We start from the raw sequence: 16,656 nt of genomic DNA on the forward strand, positions 1-16,656 counted from the left end.
AGTTCACTCAGTGATTTGTTCTGAAGTAGTTGTTTTAACGGTGTAAAATTCCATTAGACTAATTGTATGGGTTTGTATTGATATTTTCTTTTCTTCCTGCCGAGTATAAAGACAGAAACCCACTATTGGAATGCTAATCCCTGTGATGGAAAAGCACCTTGACTGCAAGATATGGCAGTGCTTCGGAATTGGCAGCGTGCTGAGATGGGATCTTACTGGTAGAGGACTGGACCAGAAGTGCTTGTCAGTCTCCCTTTATGGTTTCTCAGGTTCTTATCATTACATTAAATACTCTCCACTTTAAAATGGTCTTTATTTCTTGTGGTATGTGCAGCTGGGAAAAAGAGGTGAAAGTCCGCAAAGAATACAGAGGCTTATCTGATGATCTCGCTTCCTCCTAGAGAAGTTAAAATGCATTCATGACGACAAAACAGTTTTATCAGTCATCATTTATCAAATGTCTTTAAAGAGCAGTAACATTTCTAAACTATTTGAAATCTAAATGTCCTACTTGAACTTCACGGCAGAAATAGTGAAGTGCCTCCTGAGTGCTGTATTTATGTATCACCTATCAAAGTGTTGCCAGTCTTCTGCAGACGTGTGTGTAACCTTCCCTGCTTGGGACCTGCAGCCTGGATCCTTAGCAGGGAAAAATATTAATCCCTAATGAGCACAACTGAAGGGATGGGTGAAGTCAGCAGAAATCTTTCACCCAGTGAGCTGGCTGGGTGTGTTTGTAAGCCAGCAAACTGCAGTGCTTTGCAAAATATTCCAGAGCCAGAAGCACAATGAATTCTGTCTGCCAGGTTCACAAAGCTGGGATTAGGGCTGGCTGTAAGGTCTGCTGCTGAGGGGATAGAGAGCACATTAGCTGCTCCGCTTTCTGGGTCTCCAGACACATTTGAGATGTACTGAGAGCCTGTTCTAATGTGTTTGGTGGCTTTTGTTAAGCGAATGATACGGTTATCCTCAGGTTTCATTTAATTTCCCAAATGGAACTGGACTCGGTTTAAACTTCTTGGCAGAAATAGTTTTTGGTTGTTTCTGTTTTTTTTTTTTTTTTCTGTGATCAGAGTTGCTGATGATTTCTTACTCAGGAGTCGATTCAGTTTCTGTGTGTGTGAATTTTAATTGGTGGGAAGCTGTAAATGCTGATGTGTTTGGTCACTGTTGACATGGATAATTGAATTACGTGTAGAACCAGACTAGTTTTCTGCCTGTGGGGTGCAAAGTGTTCATGGTGTTTGACACAATTTGCCGTTCAGGATGGAGATCTTTGTCTTCCACCCCGATAGCTGGATGGTTACATTTGCTCTTCCTGACGTGCTGTCATCCCCTGTAAGCAAGATTTATTAATTTGGCTGCATCTTTGTGTTGTGTTGTTCCTGTGCTTCCCTGGTATCCGTGGCCTGGGGCGGTGCTGCTCCTGCCAGTGCTGGGCTGGGCTGCCAGAGCCCGGAGCTGTCCTGGCACGGGAGCCTCTGCTGTGGGACGTGGCTTGTGGTACATCTGCACTTGTGCCCCCTCTCTGTGCTCAGTGAATTGCTGGCATGCTGCTGAGGAACACTTTGGGCTCTCCAGTCGGTCCTGACGGTGTGCAGGAGCACCCCCAGGTCACACACGAGGCCTTGCACTGTTGCCCTGAGCGTGTTCACTTGAGTAAAATCAAACCCCGGCTTGTGGTCAGGTTTGCTGTATTTTGTAATCTCTGCCCTGTCAGTACAGGATACACATCTAATGAGAGCTTAGCAACAAAAACACAGTCTGGGCAAACCACATAAAAAGCCAAAGAATGACACTGTGGTGTTTGGAAAGCTTTAATAAAGAATCTTAATATACTGCTGTGTGTGGAGGGAGCTACTATTCATCAAAAGGCTTTTATGGTGAAATAAAGCAGTGTTAACAGGAGGGAATTAAAGACTGAAATATTTCTCTCATGCTTCTCTCCCCCTTCCCTTCTCCTGCCAGTTTTTTTTCTTGTGAAAGCCACTGATTTGGCTTCCCCATGACACTTGCTTGTCTCATTTATGGGTTCTGTCTCTTCTCATTTTTTCCTGTGCTGACGTGCTTTACTGTTCTGGGTTTGCCCTCGCTGGAAAGACTCTCACATGTTGTGATGCTTTTCTCCTCTGCTCCTCCTCTCCTGGTGTTTTTCTGGCTTCAGCATTGCTCTTGCAACTTTTGCCAAACTTACCCTCTTCCATGCATATGTTTTATGTGTTGGTACCTATGGCACTCTCTGATTTAGCAAGTTGAGCTGTTGACTATTACGGATTTCTGTCAGAAATCTTTATTTGTTAATAATATCATTATAAATGACGGATTAGTCCAGATGAGCAACACTTGTGGGTTCACAGCACCTTTGTGGACGTGTTTTTGTGCTGCTGGGGACTCTGGGAAGGGATTAAAAAGCACTGGTCTCCTCTTGGGGAAAGGAGAAACCCAGAAGCTGAAAACCAAAGTAGAATGAACCCTGTGGTGTGTGGACAGGGTTGGGAGGACATTCCCAGTTCGGTGCTGAGGGTGAGTCCTGGAGGAGGAACAGTGTTTCTGGCAGGGTGTTCATCACAGGGGGTGGACACACTGCTGCTGAATTTGTCCTGATTGAGTCTGTCCTACTGTTTAAAAAAGGTGGGTGTGGGATGACTGTTTATCTTTGGATTCTTTGTGGAGGATTGGAAGAAAAATAAAACCCCTTCATTTGAACTGTGGGAAAGACAGCTTTGTGTGTAGATGATACAAGGACTGCTAATGCTTTACAGGGAACTTTGGTCCTCTGAGTCACTTCGGGGAGTTTCACTGCAAGAACCAGTTCATCTCTGCCAGGATTTTAGCAGTAGAGGTGGCTCAGAGGAAAGCAGTTCCTTTCTGTAGGGGAGGGAAGGTCCTCAGGTGAGGTGTCTTCTTCCAGACCAGATGGAAGTGGCATCTCCTGCACAGTGCTGAATTACAGAGGGTGTGACACAGGAGGCTGCCTTGCATGGCAGCGAGGTGGGCAGTGCTGCCAGCGGGCACGGGGGGATCTGGGCACTTGCAGGGCCTCTGGCCACGGTGTGAGCGAGGTGGCTGGCAGCTAACACACCCTATCCTATTTGTAGCCTCAGCTTGGCAAGGCTCCTCTGGAAAAATCGAAGATTCTCTTCTCTGTCCTAAAACCACAACAAGGAGTGGGAGGGACACGCAGCTGTCCCGTCCCTGGGTTCAAACAGCAGCCTTGCAGCTTGTGCTGCCAACTGCAGGGAGATGCAGCACTCAGAGACTGAATTCAGTTTTCTGACTGATGCTTGTTAGTAGCAAGTCTTTCATTTCATCCTGTATGATCTCTTGGTTTTATCTGTGCGTGTTTAATTGAGAAATGGCTCTCTCAAAAGCCCTCTGAGAACCTGTTTAAAAGTGATTTAGATTGCTGACTCCAGGGCTGCGTCTTGTCTTAGTCTTTATCGTGTTTGAATTCCTTTGTGGAGTGCCAAACAAAAGCATATCAGAAATAATAGTAAAAAAGATACTATGTAAATAATCGAGTGGTTGGCAATTGGATGGGGTTTACAATTCAAGTACTTTAATCCAGAAGTGCTGACTGTACACATGGTGCCAGCAGGAGAGAGTGGCCTCAGAAAGATGCCTGTTTCCAGCAAGGTTGTGGGATCCTTAGCTGATGGCAAATGGGAAAAGCCAAACACGTTTAACTAAGGAATTGAGAACTGTTTGACTTTGCTAGTGAAGATATCTGCCCCTGGGCCAGTGACCTCCACCTTAGCTTAAATGACTTTCTCCTTGGTGAGGTTGGTGCCCATCATGCAGCAATAGCAGACCTTGCTGAGTGTCCTGGCTGCCCATCCCGAGCATCTTTGTGCACTGAATGCCCCAGTGGCTCCCCACCAGTGTCCTGGCTGAGGCTGCCTGGGCAGATGGGGCTCAGCTCCTTTGTTTTCCCCTTCAGTCACCGGTTCCTCCTGTCCCACAGCTGTTTGAGCTGCACTGGCACTGCAGCTTTTGGGAGCTGTGGGAAGCAGAGGCTGGGGGTGGGACAGGGGGTCCTTGCTGATGGTGATTTTCCAGTTGATGTGGGGATGGGTAATTCCTTCAGGAGCTTTAAATAAATTGTTCTTAGCCTGAAAAATCCTCGGAGTCAAGAAGGAGGAGTTGAGTGCGTGCACATGAGCATCTTTCTGTTACCAGGTTTATGATTAAATAGGATCATGTTTCTTAAAAATAAATAGGTCCAACCTGTTAAGCAGCAAAATGTTACTATGTTGGGGTTTTTTTGTTGCACTGCTCACCCTTGCTGTCTGAACATCAGAACAAAAGGTGTGTGTCAGCCTTCATCACTGACACTGGGCTGGTTAAACCTTTCCCTCTGAGGCTGAAGGGTTCTCCATCAGCTTTCCATTATACCTCTAGGCACTTGAGCTGTAATCAGATCGCCCCTTGACCTTCTTCTGAGGTTAATAGCTCGGACTTTGAGGCTGGATGTGAGAGCTCTCTGATCCTTTTCTCTGGCTGCTCTGGGAGCTGTGCTCTGAGCCCACTGCAGTGCCTCTGCATCCTTGCACAGCTCTGGAGGTGAGGGCCGAACAGGTTCTTACTCAGCCTTTGCCCTGATATCCAAGTTCTTGCTTTCATCCTTTTTTTTTTTTCCTCCTGCTGTTTATTGCTAGTTTATCACTGGCTTTGCAAGTCTACCTGCTGTCTGTCCAGTCTGTGTGAGGACTGGCCATGCACAGGTAGGGGTTAGAGGGTCAGTCTGACAACATAATCAGAAAACGTGTGCAGTAAATGGGCTGCTGGACAAAAAGGCATCTGGGAACTCTCTGGGCAGTTGAAACAGCACAGTAACTGCACCACACTTGGCAAAATTGTCTTTCTGCTGGAATGTCTTCCATCAGCAGTCAGAGAGGCCTCTGGCTTTGTTGACTTGTGAATTTGGTGTTCGGATGGACTCGCAGTGAGCCCGAGGCTCCCGCCAGGTCCGTTCCCATTGCCCCGGTTCTGCTCCCTGGGGTTGTGGAGCAGGGAGTTCCTGCTTTGGGCTTAATAGTGGGAGACACTGGCAAGCACGTTCCTTGTGAGATGGATTTATTGTCAATCACTTTGTATTCCCTAGAATGAGAAATAATGTATTTTAAGGAGCGGCTTTCCTGGAATGCAGGCTTAGAAAACCATCAGTGGTCTGTTTGCTCCTCAGGATTATAAAAGCTTGCTTTATTTGCTCTTTGTGGCGGTGTGTTCTGCCACAAAAGGCATTTTGGTTGTGGCCTTCAGATCTCCCGGCAAGATTGTGGGTGGGTGAGGAGATTAGCTGAATTTAACACTGATCTGATGTGGCTCCTAGGACACTCAAATAATGCTCCAGCCTGGGTTGTAATTCAGAGAATGCAGAGATGGTTTACATCTGCCTTGAAGTCAAAAGCAATTCTCCAAGGTAGTTTTGTAGCAGTGCAAGCAGGCGTGGGTGTGTTAACTGCTGGGTCTTGGCAGCCTCTGGTTTAATGCGGTAATGATGTGTGAAGGTGGCTGGGGTAGAGCCTGGGACACACAGCCTGCATGAGAAACCTGCTGCTGTCACCTGCCAGACTGAGAGTGGTTTTTTTTTGTTGTAGATGAAGGACCTAGCTTGTGCTTCTGACTCCCATGTGCATGGAAGTTTGTGGACTTGATCTCTAGTAAGACTTGCATGGGTTTAATTTGTGACCCAAACTCGGTGGGGCCTGGAGGAAATGAAATCTGAATGCCTGTCTTGCAGAAAGGAATGTAAAATTAGTCATCCCACACCACCCTAAATGCCAGCTAGAGGCAGCAGGTGGGGATGAAGGAAAAAACTTGCTGGAAAATCATAATCCATGATGTAACCTCATCCCACGGCAGATCTCCCTAATTTAGCCTTGGTTAGTTCATTGGAACGGCTCCAGGGAGGAAGCAAGGCAGATCTGTTCTGGGTTTGGTCAAAGACTGGGTGTGCAGGTTCAATTGTTTGGTTTTGGGAGGTAGTTTGGCAAATGGCAGTGAGCTCTCTGTACAAGTCTTGGTGAGAGACAGTCCTTTCCTGCTCATTTGGAGTGGTTTCCTCGTGGGCAGAGTGTCCACATCAGCAGTAGCCGTGCTGTTGATGTGAGGAGAGCTGGGCCCACTGTGTGTGCCAGCTGCTCTTTCTTTTTTTCTTGTTTTTGTGGCATGTATCATTTTCATCTTAAAAAGAATGACTTATATGATTTATGCTTCTATTTTATTACTTGATCTTGCTGAACTACTGGGGGAAAAAAAGGGCTTGTGATTAAGGGACTGAGTGATGAGTTGTCATGCACTTGTCCTGTTTTGGGTTCTACCACAGACTCCTTACATCGGGGCCTGCATTCACCCTCCAGCTTTAATGCTTTCTTGAAGCACTTGATATCATTTCCCTGCATAATCAGTGACAAAAGCTGGGTATGTCCAAGGAGGTGATGTTGTCTGTGAAAGGTTTGAACTGTTCTCTGAGGCTTCTGTTCTTGTTTTTGACTGAAGAGGAAGAACTCAGTTATTCTGCATTTAGATGCCTTGCTAAGCTGCCTAAAGTTAGGTGCTGTGAATTCAAACCTATTACTCAGCCATTTCCCTGCCTGGAAGTTTCCTGTCCTCACTCTCCCTCCCAGGACGTGGTGAGGTGAGCAGACAGCTCTGTCACATTGCCCCAGTGTTGCCTTTTTGCAGTACAGAGCCTCCTGGTGATGGTTTTGTTCTGAGAATCAGTGGGCATGTGTGATTTCCTGAGCACTACCTTGCTGTGGTAGGACTGGTCTAAGTTTTAAGTGTATATCATCACATCTGTTGAAGCTGACTGAGATGTAATGTCTTGACATCTATGGTTAACACCCAGTCAGTCTGAAAAGCAGGGCAAGGCCTTACAGAGCCCTGAGAGACACCTTGTCAAAGTGACAAATTGCCCTTTCTGATTCAAAGGACCGGCTCTCATGGCAGAGCTAAGCAGCTACTGGGGAAAGGGGAGGAGAGCATGGGAAAAATACTCTATTTGTTTAGGCCTTCCCCTGTGTTTTTTGTTGTTTGTTGCTTTGAGTTGAAGCTCTTTGTTTTCCTTCCTCTGAAACAACTTAATAGCAGGTTGAGAGGAGCAAAGCCCCTGGGATTCTGCCTCTCCCACTTCTCATTCTTATAAACTGTTTACAATCTCCCTCAGTTTTCTGGATTTGTATGGAAAAGTTCAGTGGGTCAGCTTTCCCTTTAGCTTCATCCATCATTCCAGTCAATTAGAAATAGTTGAGGGCCAATTGCCCGGGCTTCCATTAACTGAGACACTTCAGATTGTTTAAAATAGCATAAAAGCGCTCTTTGTTGGCCGTGGGGCAGGCTCTGTGGGTCTCCTGGTGATGGGCAGCTACCGCGTGGCTGAACAGAACCCCAGTGTGTCCTGCCGTGCTCGGGGGTGAATACTGCTGCTGCTGCAGGCCTTGGCTGGCCCGGGGCCTTCTCCTTCACCTCCTCCTCCTCCTGCTTTCCCTGAAGGGTGGGACGCCTTCAGAGGCTGAATTACCATGCCTGCTTCCAAAAAAAGCTGCTTTTTGTGGCTTTTCAAAACTTCTGTAGTTGAGGGTTTCTTGCAGTTGCTGAAATGTTCCTTTTAACCTTGGTGCTTTAAAAGCTCTTGGCGTTACTTGTTCCTTGCTTGTCGTGTGTGTTTCTAAAGGACAAAGGGAGTGTGTAAGTGTTCAGGAAACAGTCACTGCATTGTGGTGTGGGGCTGAGTTCATTCTGGTACCCCATGCCAGGACAGCCTTCTTTCATCTGGGGCTGACATTTCTCAGCTGTTCTGAACTGACCAGCCTTAGGGTAGGGTAGAGTTTGTGAGAGCTCTGACAGAGAGCTTGAAAAGCTTCTGGTAGGTTGGTGTGTTTGGGTTCACACTGGAGTGAGCTGAATCTGTTGTATACATACATAGATATTTATTTATACACGTAAAAAACACATTTTATTTCACATGAGGAAACAGAAAAGTAAGTTACTAAATGGAGATCAGTTTATGTGCAGCAAAGTAGATATTTATGTATTCCCATCTCTAACCCCTTGTCTGACTCGCAGACTCTCCCTCCAGCATTGTGTGCTGCCTGAGTTGCAGTCCAGGCTGCTCCACGTGCTCCCTGTTGCTCCAGAGCCGTTTTCCCGGCTGTGCCATCATTTGATCCCGGCTGTGCCATCATTTGATCCTGGCTGGGGCAGCGTTTCCCCTGCTCGTGAGCCATTGGGGAGGGTCAGGCTGGGCAGTGGTGAGTGGTGCTGGACCTGCAGCTCAGTGTGTTGGGTGAGTTGGAGGAAGCAGCGTGTGATCTCCCCGTGCTTCCAGGGGGTGCCCTGCCCTGCAGCAGTGAGGGCAGTGCTGGCTGAGGGGGCTCACCTGTTCCTCTGTTCCTGAAGCACTGACCAAGGAGAGCAGGACAGTCTGGGGCACCCCTGCCCCTCGGGTGGGACGGGCTCGGTGATGGGCATGTGCTGGTCGGCTTGGATTCCAGACAGATCCAGGGCAGAGAGCGCAGCAGGGCTCTTGAGGCTGTGGGGAAAGAAAGGGGGCTCTGACAAGGCAGGAGGATGTGATGGTATCAGACTTGAGTCTTCAGCTGCTGAGGAGTTGGATCTTTTACTAGAAAAAAATCTACCACAAATAGACCAAGTTCAGCAAACTCCACCAGTGATTTTCTTCCTCTCTGATGTCCCAGTCTGATGAAGATCTCAGGATGGACTTTTTCCAACTGCTGTGTTTCTGCAGACTTGCCTTTTTTTCCTCCTCTCTCCTCCACATGCCTTCAGCAAATAGCAGCTTGAGGATATGAGGAGCAGGGAGTGCAGAGCTGGGTTGGGAAGAGACCAGTGGGGCAGAACATCAACCCCAGACTTGAACTCCGACAAAACCCGTGTTTGCTTGCTTTGCACTTGGAAATAATCTCATGCTTTGCAAAGGTTGAAGCTCTAATAAGTAATTTAAACAAAGAGTAGTAGGGGAGAGAGAATCCACATTTAATTCAATTAGCATTGTTGTCCAATGCTATTAATTATGCCCAGACTTGCAGTGTGTTTCACAGGAGCTGATACACTCGAGCTTTGTCTGTGCTGGGGTTGGCTGAGGACAAGTATGTCCGCTGATGGAGAATTCAGCCTTTGTGCTTTGCAAAACCCTTCAGATCTGGTATCTGACAGTAGCCTGGAGTAAGGAGTAGCCAGAATAGCCTGCCCTGCAATCTCCTGAACAAAGGGGATCTCGGGGGGAATGATGATTCGATGTGCATGTACATGTTTTCAGTGTTCTTAGAGAGGGACTGCTTTAGTGGAAATAACAATCTCCTGCAATTTTATATTATTTCCAGACTGTTTAAAATTGTTCCATAGGCAGAGAATAAAGAACTTTGTTTACTGTCTCAAGGTAGGATGTCTGATACTCCTGGGGGAGGTTATTCTTTTATTAAAACAGATATAAAATAGCTACTTTGATGGAAATAAATCTCTAGGAATTGAAATGGTGATGATTACAGAAGCTGTAGTATTCTAATGCAAAATAAGCCCTAGGAGATATGTGTGCCCTAAATGGCGAAGCGCTGTTCTTTAACAAAACAAGAATTACTGTTATTTTATGATTCTTGCTTATTTTACAAGGTCTTTAGCTGTTTCATCTGCACTTAACTTTTACGGGCTGGGGATAAATTGATTGTTGCTTTGTGTTTTAAATAGCTTGGCTTCTTTAAAGCACACTGGAGATGCAGATCAACAGGATAGGATTCATTTGGTCTCAAAAAGGCAAAAACAGAGGGAGAAGTCAGGACTGCTGACACTGTATGCAATAACTGCACTGGAATCTCTTCCTGTAATTTGGTGGCGTTTTGTAATCTTGGAAGAAGCCAAAGATTATTATTTGAAAAGGACTTAATGGATAATTCTTAGCAATCTGCAGTGGGGGATATCACACTGAACCTTGTGGGCCAATGACTTTATTGGAGGAGAGTTCTTGTGGCCGTTTCAGGGGGTGTGTGGGATCCCTGAGGGCTCTGCAGATCTCCCCCCAGCAGGCAGGGAAGCACTGGTAGCGTCATTGCTCAGGGGTGTCGTGTTCCAGCCTTACCCAGCCCGTGTTTTGCTTTGGATAGTCAGGCTTACCTGCCAGACGTGTGGAATTCGAGATGCTGAGGTGTGTTCAGCAAAAACACCCTCCTAAATACTGGCTTAGGAGCTGAGCACAGAGGAAGGTGGTTGGAAGGGGTAATGTGTCCCAGTTTCTGCAGTTTGTGTTGACCTAAAATCCTTAATGACGGAGTCTAAAAACAGATAACAACATCTTTGCATCTTTTCTGCGTTCGTGTTGGCTTGTGACAATTCCACGTTAGGATGTAGGGAAAGTGCTGGGTTTGGAGATCAAAGAACCACCTCCTTCAGTAATTCAGGGAGTGAGCTGATGATGGCTGTCCTCTCTGCTCACTGCATTCCTGCCAAGCTCACCCAGCAAGAGGGAGCACACAGAGGATGCAGTCTGGTTGCTTGTCTGTGTTGGGAGATATCTGCCTTGAACTTGGCAAGCTTTTAGGCTTTCTGATGCTTAGGACAGTCTCTTGCTAACAGTGGGTTTCTCTTGTAGGAATGCAGATCTGGACCGTATCTCCCTCGTTCTTCATTTTAGAAGCAGCCAGAGGATAAAAACTAGTGCAGTGCTCATTTAGAGTCAATATGCTCTACTTTGCAATTCGCTCATGTGTAAGTGCCCAGCTTTTAAGGTTTCCTTTGCCCACAGGCAGTCTGAATACAAAGGCAGACTATTTCTATTTTCTTTAATAAAGAGAAAGTATTGCAAAGGTTTGAAGAGCAAAATATTCCTTTCCACCTTCCATCCCCTGTGGTTTATTGTCAGGAAACAGAGTTTGCCTCTGAGAAGTCTAGAGGGGAAGGAAGAGAGGTGGGCAGCTGAGGTGCAGCTGGAAATGAAGGTGGTGGATGAGATGTGTGTGTGTCAGAGGAGTGGGAAGGGCCCACCTTGAAGCAGTTTTGGCACTCGATGATGAGGAGTTCTACAGGGGCAGGGTGTGATGGAAAAACCCTCTCTGCATGTACCTGGTGTTTCTGTTCTTGGCAAGGCTGGGTTGTGTGAGGGTGGGTGGAAGTTCTGGGTCTCTGCTCTATTGCAGTATTGTTGTAAATTAGTCTCTTTAGAGGAAAGCTTCACTGGGGGGTGGGAAAAAAGGAGCTGCAGTCAAAATACAGTACCTTGTAGAAAAATGGGGAGGTTAATGTGTTTGTCCCTGGGGCTAGCTCCCTTCTGAAGCTGTGGGCAGAGGCACAATGTGACATCTGAACCCTACCAAAAAGGATTCAGTGTGGATAGTGACTTATTTGCCATTAATGATTAAGTACTGCAGATTGGAAGGAGTGATTTTCTGTAGGGTTTCAGAAGCCTTATTCTCGTTGATTGATTGTGTTCCCTGAGTTATTCTGTGGTTCCAGTAGAAATGGAGGTAGTGCCTGCCTACATCGCCTCTGGTGATCCGTTGGAGGTGATGCTGGAGGCTCGTCATCATATCTTGGTTAATATTAGTGCTTACCTGAAAATGAGAGCGGCTTCCTTCCTTCCAGAAGGTCAGAATACAGCTGTAAATGCAGGAAAACTGAACAGGCATATCTCAGCTTGTTACATATCATGGAAGAGAGAAATGTGGAGCTTAATGAGGCCTCAGTGCCTGGTTCCTGCTCAGCAGCGTAAGGTCACTGGGGGCCAGTCCAGAACGTGGCCCAGCAGAAGGGTCAGTCTGAAGATGATGGCTCAGATGAAATGCAGTTTTTCCAAGTAAAACTCTACGAAATACTGTGTAGTTCCCTGGTGATGAAGCTGCTCACATCTGGAGAATATTTAAATCTTTATGTAATTAGGCTCAGCTCATGCATGGCAACAGTTTCATCCCAACCAGTTTATTTTCCTGTGATGTGAAGAAATATATTGGATTTGTCCATAGTGTTTTCTTTGGGGAGAGTGTGTTCCCTTGGCAGTTGAGAGCTCCATGTTGTTATTTTCTGGTTTTAAAATATATATATGTGTATATATATATCAAATGCATATGTGTGTATATATTCAGTCCTTCCTAAAGGATGTTCTTTGAGTGCCTGTTTGACAGGGGCTGCCAGCAGAAGCCCAGCTTTGGCTCTGAGGCCTGTGCAGGCAGATTCCTTCAGGGTTACACTGAGATGAGCAGTCTGTCGGTTCATTTTACGTGGCTGAGGATTCATAACTCTGGGGAAAAGTCTGATTTCTCAGTGCATAAGCTGGTTCTTTATTGGCCTCTTGCTGTGAAGCTGCTGAAATGTGTTCATCTGCCGAAGGGAGCTGCTGTGATCGGTGTGCTGGCACACACAGCTGCAGGAGAAGGAGGAAGGTTCAGATGCTGGTGCTGCCGAGCAGCAGAGTGTTCTCTTTGGGCAGCATCCCTGCAAGAACCCGCCTTTGATTCCTCTCTTTCAGTTTAGTTTTCGTTATGTTGGCTATCTGTTACAAATTTTAAATGAGCTAATAACCAGTTAGACCTTCTGGACGTAGCAAAGATGTGGGAAGGGAAGCATTTCCCCGAGTTCAGCTGTTAATCTCTGGCCATCCGTTTCTTTTCGGGAAGGGTGTCCATTTAATTGGAGGTGTTGATGTTTTAGACCCTTCTCTAGTCTGCAACTGTGGTTTTTTATCAAATGGAAAGAAACTTCTAATGGTGTGTAAAATTAACTACTCTGAAAGCCAGTGGGCCTGTTCACTGCAGAACTGAATGAATGTTTCTACAGACAAAAATTCCATTCCTCCTATTCTGGGCATCAAAGAGAAGGCTTAAATAAGTGTTTAGGTGTGAGGTTGTACTCTGCTGCCTGTAAATATGAAGTACTTGATAGATGCTTCTCAGGATTTGTTTGCTACATTGAACGCACTCATACCAGCAGAGTTGCAGAATGCTTCCCTGAGACAGCACATACTCCTTTCTCTGAATCTGTACTTGCAAGTTTTTGAGTAAAATGTGGTTTTTTTCTGTCGAGGAATCTGAAATAAATAGAGCAGTCGCACCATGACAGAAGAAGTGAAAAGTTCATTTTTTTTTTTTTTTTTAATCTGCTCCTTTAGGAACAAAGCCCCAGTAACCAGACCTCGATAGCAATGATGCAAGAACCTCAAGAAATGGTGGAAGAGACAGTTACTGTGGAGGAAGACCCAGGCACTCCCACTTCCCACGTGTCTATTGTCACCTCTGAGGATGGAACCACAAGGAGAACAGAAACCAAGGTGAGGGGTTAATAACCAGGGTGGGAAATGGCAGAGTGCCACCTAATCACCAAACAGAAGTAGCAGGGAGCAGCCTGAGTGGTGGCAGTCGTGCTTTGGGATCCTCAGGGATTTTAAAAGTTGTGTTTGCCAGCAAAGCTGAGTTGTCAGCTTCACCTCTGTGTCCAGCTTGCTCCTTATCAGCTCTGCTGATACAGCTCTTCGTGGAGCTGTGAACTGAGCAGCAGCAATTATCCATCTTAACCAAACAAAAACTGGAACCCCTTCTCAGACTGTTTATTATTCACTGTCTTTTACTGAAGCAGCTCACAGCATTGCCCTGCAAACAAATACAGTGATGGCAGAATGAGATGATTTGGTAGGGCCTGGCTGAGGAAAATGTGCTTGGAAATGTGCCTCAGATTAGTGATGATCTATAATATCAGTGTGTGATTATGCATTTGTCCTTTAGGGCAAGGAGCAGCCTGTGTAAATAACACCATAGCATTTAAATTCTCGTCTCGTGAACGGCATTTCACTCCTGGTGCACTGGGAAAGCTGGGTGTGCTCTCAGGTGACTGTACCTCAGGACTGACTGGATTACAGGTGTTGCATGTGTTCTCGTTTTGTTCCTTGTGTAAGGTAACTGTGCAGTCTCTGCTGAGCAGGTGCCGTCTGCTCAGAGCTGCCTCGTGTGCTTTCAGTACGACTGGAACATCACAAAGATTAAGGGTGATTCCCTTTTTAAAAACTTCTAGGCAGGATTGATTAAAAGGGAAAAACAAAGGGAATTGTCCAGCTGCTGTCTGTGTTAAAAGGAGTTGAACAGAGGTCACTGCATAAATCAGCTCCAGAATCAGGAAGGAGGTGCTAAAATTACAGTGGTGATGGACACCTTTTTATCTGTACTAATGGTTGCACATAGTTTTAGGAGGCTCTGAGAGCAAGGGAATAAAATGATAGCTACAGCTGTACAGATAGAGGAGTGGTCCCCAGATAACACACCCACTTGGAGTGGAACAGTTGGTGTGGAAGTCGTGCCCCTGATAAAGCTGCGAGTTTGTCGTGGTGGAAGAGGGGCAGTTTCCCCTGTGCGTCAGGTACCTCCCATTTCCCATCTTCCCACGGAAAACAACAGTGGCAGCTTCAAAACAGGCATTGTACCTGCATATGGGAGGGGAGAATTGAAAGAGCAGCAGCCCTGGAGCTGCTGTTCCTGTTCAGAGAGCAGGAGTTCTGTAGTCACTGAGCTGTGTCCAGCACAGGGGGGGTGGGGTGCACAGACCCCTTAGTCAACCTGCTGCCATTTAGGATGCATTTTTGGATTCTTCAGGAGGAAATTGCCACTGAATTTTGCTAAATTGTGTGAATCTCTAACTTGCTGGGGAGCAACGCCTCTGAAATTCTTCCTCCTGAGAAGCTGTGAGTGTGCAAGCTGCTGTGTGCTGCTGTTCTTCATTCCCTGCCCAGCAGAGGCTGTGAGTGTGCAAGCTGCTGTGTGCTGCTGTTCTTCATTCCCTGCTCCTTCCCCCGTTGTTTCAAACCCGTAATTTATTGAGGTTATTCTTTTCAGCGGTGTATTAAAGTAAACAGCCTTAATCCAGAGGCACTGACAGTTCTGCTGTGCTTTACCCCACATCTTCGACGATGCCTGTAGCAGTGAAGCAGGAAGAAGGCGTAATAGAATTTAATATTTGACACATTTTAAATGGGGAACATCTGCCTTTTCAGAATGAGGTACTTCTGAGTAATTTTCCCCTACCTGTTATTCTCATAGTGTTATACTGAGTCCCTACGTAACGTTCACTGCACAGAAGATGTAGCAGATAATGCTTCATTTCAGCTTTATAATATCTCTGGAAGCCAAATACCTCTCAAGCTAAAGCAGTGAAAGTCACCTTGGGGACAGACTACCACTTGTACTGCTGGCTGGAGCAGTGCCAGCTGTTAAAGGGAGCCTGCTGTGGGTGGCTCAGGAGAACTCAGGAAAGCAACTTAGAAATGTGTGTGTGTTAATGTTGGATTTTTTTCTTTTATTTTTATGGTGGAAATGCTCAAAGGTTGGAGGGATTTAGGTCGCTGATACTCATTGAAACCAATGTCTTATCTTAACAGAATGTGAGATCCCCTGCGAATACAGACCTGTTTAATTTGCAGTCCATCCATTTGCCCTGTGCTTTCCAGCGCTCAGCAAGGCTGGGTCTTGGTGAACTGCTGCTCCCCCCTGCAGCCAGCAGAACCCCTGGTGTGGTGCCAGGCACCCTGGAGGGCAGAGCTTTGAACCTCCCCAGCAGTTCAGGGCACTTAGGTAAGAGAGCAGCAAGGGATTTCAGGCAGAGTTGAGGGCCCTTTCAGAATGTGAAACTTTAGGCTTAGAACTGAAGGAGAGAAATTTGAGCTGTTGTTTTGAAAACCTACTGGGTGAGTTCTTGCCCAGCATTTAATAAAAAGGTAATAGCTTCAGTCTGCTCGGTCTGATTAACTTTTGCAATCTCTAGTTCAAAAATAAGCTCACAGAAATGTCAGAACGCTTCTCATCTGATTCCTTCTCATCTGATTTTTTGTTTATGGCCGTTTCTACAAAATTTTTAGCCCTGTCAGCTTTTACAGTGCACTTAATTGATTAAAAAAAAAAAAAAAGGCAAAACTAAACCAACCTCCAAAGCAAAATGGAAGGCAGAATTGTAGGTACTGGTTAAGATAAGTGTGTTTGACCATGTCAGACAGTTCAGCTGAAATCTCTGTGCTGTCTTCACTCCTCTGTGACTGAGCCCTGTGAGGGATCTACTTGTACCATATGCATCCAGTAAATCCAGTTGCTGGATAGTGACATGTTTGTTCTGCCATCCTTCAAGACAAACGGAAAGATGAGGGACAGAAAAATACAGAAGCTGCTTCAAATGTGTGAATATTTCCTTTATGTTCTGTTGGCAAATGTATTTCCAGAAATAGAATTAGTGAAAACATTATCATGGGACCTGTAAGGGGATTATTTAATAAAGTAATTGCTGTCTGGGGGTGAGAACAATGGTCAGGTCAGCAAACCTGAAGTGTGCTTGGATTCTGGGGTGGGGGGAGCAGCAGTGAAACCACTGACTTGCAGCATCGTAGGATTTGGGCTGCAGAGGGCCTGAATAATTAGGTAGATTGGAACTTTTCCTTTTTATACTGTAGTTGAAATCTTGATATCTTTACAGGGAATAAAAAATTACAAATATATTTTAAGCCTACTCTGACAGGCTTTTCATAGGGAAGTACTCTGGAGCTTTCATCTGGTACTCAGAGACCGTGGCTTTGAAACAATTGAGCATCTTTGATTCATCATCAGCCTAAAAAACCCTTTTAAGCAGGTTTTCTTTAGAGATGGAGAGTAAACAGAGGAAGTCAAATTGCACTTTCTCAAA

At 45.9% G+C, this 16,656-nt stretch overlaps 1 protein-coding gene across 4 annotated transcripts in view; it reads left to right on the forward strand.

Annotated features, from left to right (window-relative positions):
• The window catches only part of ARVCF (ARVCF delta catenin family member), a 215,231-nt gene that overhangs the window by 127,416 nt on the left and 71,159 nt on the right, over nt 1-16,656 (forward strand). For 3 of the 4 annotated variants that reach the window (XM_027892647.1, XM_027892648.1, XM_027892646.1), the window contains one exon: nt 13,115-13,273. In XM_027892647.1, coding sequence (XP_027748448.1) covers nt 13,148-13,273 — 126 coding nt within the window. In that variant the 5' untranslated portion in view covers nt 13,115-13,147. Of the gene's footprint in view, nt 1-5,600; nt 5,640-13,114; nt 13,274-16,656 lie in introns of all 4 variants that reach the window. The other variant, XM_027892645.1, reaches the window with a different exon arrangement.

This window comes from Empidonax traillii, unplaced genomic scaffold (assembly GCF_003031625.1).
Source record: "Empidonax traillii isolate 1590-97213 ecotype Southwest subspecies unplaced genomic scaffold, ASM303162v1 scaffold361:size2146424, whole genome shotgun sequence".
Taxonomy (NCBI): Eukaryota; Metazoa; Chordata; class Aves; order Passeriformes; family Tyrannidae; genus Empidonax; species Empidonax traillii.